We start from the raw sequence: 5512 nt of genomic DNA, 5'->3' as shown, positions 1-5512 counted from the left end.
ATTTGCACAAAATAGAAATTAACGAGAGGGAAGAGATTCGAACTCAGATAATCAAAGACAGCTCCATCACTACTCAATCACTATAATTGATATTTATTATCAAATATGCTAAGGTCATCTAAAAAAATTCGGGTGTGACCTTTCTCGGTTCATTGACCTAATTTCTATTAACCCAATTTTTGAAATATGACATTCGATGTTTGATTGCCATGCACCTTATTGCTTAAGTTAGTTCAAGGGACATCTTGTGTATGCTTTGTGTGTTTGCTTAAGGACAAGTAAAGACTTAAATTTGGGGGAGTTTGATACGTCGTATTTCAATATGATAAATTAAGCTCTTTTCATACTTAAAGAGCTTGTTTTTGGGTGATGTTTCGAGTCCTTTATCTCTTTTTCACATTTAGATTAGAATTTACGTTAATTACACTTTTTAGTGGTTTTTATGTTATTTGCAATAAAAAACATCAATTATATGTCCAATTGAGCTTAATATGTGGCTAAGGCATTTTCAGGGACTTAATTGAGGAACAAGCGAAGGAATCAATCATGTAGCTTCGATATTGAAACCTTGGGATATTGATGTCACAACCTGGAATCCTTTGACTCTAAATGCTGCAGCATCATTCTCTGATGTCGTGACATCGGGCTTTCCACCATGCCAATGAAGTAATCTCGAAAAGCCTCGGTGTCGTAACAACAGACTTGTATAGACGCGACACCAAGGTCTTTGACTTGCGACAACAAGCATGTGGTGTCGTGACATGTACCCTGAAGATGGACCAATAAGATCAAGCTAAGTCGCAACATTGGACCTATGATGTCACAACTTAGAGCCCCTTGAGTAGCAATGATGCGATCTCACTCTTTCTTTGATCATCCTTTATCAAGAGTTTTTTTTTTCTTTGGTTCAAGAGCTCAAAAAGCAAGAATGAGACTTTTAGGCAATGATTGTGAGCGCGATGGACATGGGTTCGAAATTGAGTCACCTTTGATGCAAACATGATACTTTTAATAGGGAATAACGTTGTTTCTTTTCTTTTTGGAGCTTTTTTTTTTACTATTGGGCTGTAATGTTATAAAGAGTTGGTGCATCTGTTGACCTTTCTCAATGTGAGAACAAGCCATATAATTGTCAATGTGTTGGGTGAGTTCAAGTGCCTGAGATCTATATATGATCAAAAGTTCGACATAGATTATGGCTTTAAGTGTGGCATTGGCTTCTTAATTGATTCTTATGGTTTTAAACTCTATAAACTAGAAAATGTTAAGATCATGCTTGTATCATCGTCATATTAAGCTTGTGCTTTTGTTTTTCTTACCTTTTCTCTTTAGTTTGACTATTGATTAAATTGTCCTTTTTAGCTTATTTTCTTATAACTTGTTTGAGATGTTTGATTTTTTTATTTCTAATTGTAATGTTAGTCTTGAATGAATGAATATTCACTCGTCGGTAGAAAAAAATGAAATTAGGTTAGGAAACACCATCCAAATTATAAATGAATTTAAAATTGACCCAAATGCAACCTCATCCCGTTAATTCTTAAGAAATAGGAGGAAAAAAAAAAGGAAAAAGACTAACCAAATTAAAATGAATTAAAATTGATAACATTGTTAAAGAAAGATGAAATTAATCTAAAAAATATCAAAATCATAGCTACAAAATAAAACACATTCTACTCTTAAAAAGAAAATTAAATTTGGAGCGAAAACTGTTGAAAGTGAAGGTAATAAATTTCAAAAAGAAAAATAATCTTTAAGCAACGTAATAATATGATTAATTTAAAATTGATCAAAATGCATCCTCACCCGCTAGAATGTACGGAAAAAAACAGTTTTTTTTGTCTTGAAAATCTGGCCGTTAGAAACAAGAATAAGAAGAAAAAAAGATCATCATCTCTTATCTATATATTTGTAGAGCACTTAAAAAGAGGTCAGCAAAGCTTCACTTCAAAGGAGTGGTAGTTTCCATGGCGTTTTCTTCTTCTGCTCTCTCTCACACCTCTTCTTCATGCCTCTCTTCCTTCCCACATGCCTTCACAACCAGAAAAACCCATCTTCGCTTCCCATCATTTTTACTCATAAAAGCTTCTTCTGAACCTGACAAAGGAAACCCCACTGCTACACAGACCAAAAACGCTGAAGGCTCTAGCAATGCTCAACCTCAACCTCAACCTCAAGCCACTTCCGCCGCCGCCGCTAAGCCACCTCCCAAAAAGCCTGTTTATTCCAGTGAGTTTTCTCTGAAATACTTCCCTCAATTATTGGTTTAAGTTGCTTGGGTTTGAAATGATGGAAGTGGGTTTGGTTTTGGGCAGTGAAGAAAGGCCAGATTGTTAGGGTGGATAAAGACAAGTATCTCAACAGTATTAATGTAAGTGAAACATGAATTGATTTATGCTATATTGGTTATCTTCTTCTTGTTACATAGTTTGCTGAAAGTGCAAGAAATTGGATAAATGACACATAATCCCTTGTTTCCACAATGCTTGTTCCCTTGTTGATACAAACTCTTTAGAGAAGGGATCTTCCGGAGGGATAAAATTTTGCTTTGGATTAGACAATTTTTCTTTATGTACAGAGAAGAAAAAGAAAGGGGATTATAAGAGATTATCAAACATTTTTTTTCTTTTGTTTTAGAAAAACAAACTTATGTAAGCTTTTTGCTGCTTGAACTTGTATTGGATTTCCCTTGGCATAAAATTACAGGGATAGTGACAGTTTTGGTTTTGTTTTAGTATCTATCTGTAGGGCATCCCCCCTATTACAAAGGCTTGGACTACATATACGAAGACCGTGGTGAGGTGCTACTATCGAGCCATTGAGTATCAAAGCTTTCTCCCCTTTTTGTTTTGTTTAGGACATCTTTGAAGGACATTAAATCTTTTGCTATCTGCTTGATGATATCAGGTTCTGGATGTACGCATTTTTGAGACAGGAGAACATGCACTTGTGAGAAATTTTCACTGCAGCCTTTGCCTTAGTATTTTGGTTCACTTTCATTTGTTAGACTATGATGATTACAGAAAACTAGAGCTTCTTCTCTACCACAAATCATGCTAATTCAGTTCTCTTATCAGAAAATTTTCATTCTTAAGCTTAAGCTAATGTGACATAATGATGAACTAAAATTTTGAGAACTTTATGTCAATATGTTATACAAATGCTAGTTAAAAGAATAATAGTTTTTGCCACTGCTGATAATTGTGCTCTGTGCAATCCCATTTTGCCGGATGCTGATCCATTCTTAAGTTAGACGTTAGAGCATTCGAGGCTCAATCTAGCTAAGCATGACCTTTTTTCAGGTTGCATGGGTCGGCATCCCAACTGCACCAGCTTGGCTTCCCACGGACATGCTTATCAAGGTACTGTTAATAGATTGTTTCATTGGCCACTTGAGTCGATTTGGCAAATTACCCTTTTGTTAGTTTTGTACTGCTATATACTAAATGAACCAAAATCATTCAGGTTATTAGTTTGGCTAAGTAGTTTAACTTATTTCAAATCTTAAAATGTAAGTTTTTTACTACTTTATGCATCATTCACTGTAGGGGCGAAGCCAGAAAATTTTTAGGGGCGGGGGAATTAAATTGTAATTTTTAATAGCTTATTTTTTATAATTTTTAAAGGATTAAATCAAAATTTTATCATTTTTAGGGGGCAAAGTGCAATTTTACCTTCACTAATTTAAAATTTTAAAATTTCTAAAGGGCCTAAATGGATAATTTTCCATTTTAGGGGGCTGGATAGGCCACTGATTCACTGCAAAATTAAGCTACCACAATGCATTCAAAGTACTTGTTTACTAATAAAGTTTCAAAATTATAGACCAATCCTTGTTCAATAAGCCTGATATGCCTGCCAATAGTCAAGAATGCTTGTGAGCTTAGCTAAGTTAGTGGATGATCAATCAACTTAGCAATCAGACACTGTTAATGCTTTTGATTATCACGCATAACTAGCCTGCTCTAGTAAAATGATTATTGACACACACATATATACTTATGTATGTATATATGTGTACTTATAGAGAAGGCAAAACTTGAACTATATGATTGATTTCAAAAGTGAGTCACTCTGATGAAGAGTTTTTCTTTTTCTTCTTGTTGAAAAGTGGAGGTGGGATGGGTGTATTTTTTTATTTTTTATTTGGAAGGTGGGATGAACCAGTTAAGGTGATTGCCTGATTCGCTCCACCTAGCCCCTGCTTATATATGTATACATGTATATATTTCAATACATGTATATATAAGCAGGGTGTGGCCAGGGCAAAGTATGGCAGTGTGGCAATGGATTTTGTAATATTTGCTCTCGCGCTGTTCCATTGCTATATAGAAATTGGAAGCATTTATGTTGTAGTAATTGTAGTTCCCCTGGTTCCCGTTCTTTGTTTGCAGTCTGAGAAGCTCCAATATGAGAGATTGTGAAGCAGTTTTCGGAAATGGAGTCCCGCACATTTGAGTGTGATGACCATTGATTCTCCATTTCCATGGTGTTACATTGTTCTAATTACTCACCATGAGTTGCATATATTGTATAAAAGCAAGAAACCGAGTTTTTCAATATAATATGTTTATGTCATTCATTCATTACTAAAAGGAACTGTAAAAACGAAATCCACCTTAGCATTTTTAGCATGTAAGATCTGATTTCAATGTGTACCATGAAAGGCTTCAAGATTTATTACTATCCAAGCGGATACTTAGAAGCCAGGAGACTGGTCAGCTTGGTCTCTTTTATGATCTGCTTTAAAGTTACATTTAAATTAATACTTTGTGTTGAATGTTATGTAGTAATAAATATAAACATATTAAAATATAACATATCCATATTTTATATTATTATAGTTTAATGTGACTCGAAAAATTAAATGCAAAAAAATCAAGGTGTTCCAAGTATTGAAAATTTAAGTAAGGAATTAAAGTTATAAAAATTGTTTGACAAATTAATTACGAAATATAATTAAATTGTTTAAGAAATATAGATTTTAAATTATAAAAAATATGTTCTACATTTTATTTTTTATTTTTAAACATTTCACCTTATTTTATATAAAAATAAAAAAAATAAATGAATAGCTTTTGTAAGATAATACAATATTAAAATTGATAAAATTGATTTAACTAAAAATATTTTCCATTAAGTGATAAGTAGCTCTTATCTACTTATTATTTTCACACTTTTTTATAAATATTCTATCGGATTGTTTTCATTTTAGATTATCAAACATGTGTAAAAAATTAAATCAATTCATTTAATTTTTTTGAATGGTCTATCAAACAAGACCTAAGTATTGAAAAATTAAGTAATGAAATTAAGTTATAAAATTTGTTTGGTATATTATCCAAATACCAAATATAATTAGAGAGTTTGATAAATATAATTTTAAAAATTTTAAAAATAAAGTATTTAAAGGATAATATTAAAAGAATAAAATAGAAATAATTGAAAAATAATTCTATAAGTGATAAGGAAGTAACTCTTTCTATACTAATCATTTTCCACAACTTTTTAT

General features: G+C 32.4%; 1 protein-coding gene across 1 annotated transcript; it reads left to right on the top strand.

Moving 5' to 3' along the window:
• The first annotated feature begins 1871 nt into the window (after positions 1-1871).
• LOC107896743 (NAD(P)H-quinone oxidoreductase subunit O, chloroplastic) lies at positions 1872-4721 on the top strand. Its single transcript, XM_016822009.2, has 6 exons — positions 1872-2229; positions 2316-2371; positions 2736-2801; positions 2908-2949; positions 3303-3362; positions 4395-4721. Exons 1-6 carry the CDS (start codon positions 1968-1970, stop codon positions 4422-4424), a joined length of 516 nt encoding a protein of 171 aa, XP_016677498.1. The 5' UTR covers positions 1872-1967; the 3' UTR covers positions 4425-4721.
• The last annotated feature ends 791 nt before the right edge of the window (positions 4722-5512 follow it).

This window comes from Gossypium hirsutum, chromosome A10, assembly GCF_007990345.1.
Source record: "Gossypium hirsutum isolate 1008001.06 chromosome A10, Gossypium_hirsutum_v2.1, whole genome shotgun sequence".
NCBI classification, from domain to species: Eukaryota; Viridiplantae; Streptophyta; class Magnoliopsida; order Malvales; family Malvaceae; genus Gossypium; species Gossypium hirsutum.
Note: the sequence above shows the minus strand (reverse complement) of the source record. Positions and strands in the feature narration are given on the sequence as shown.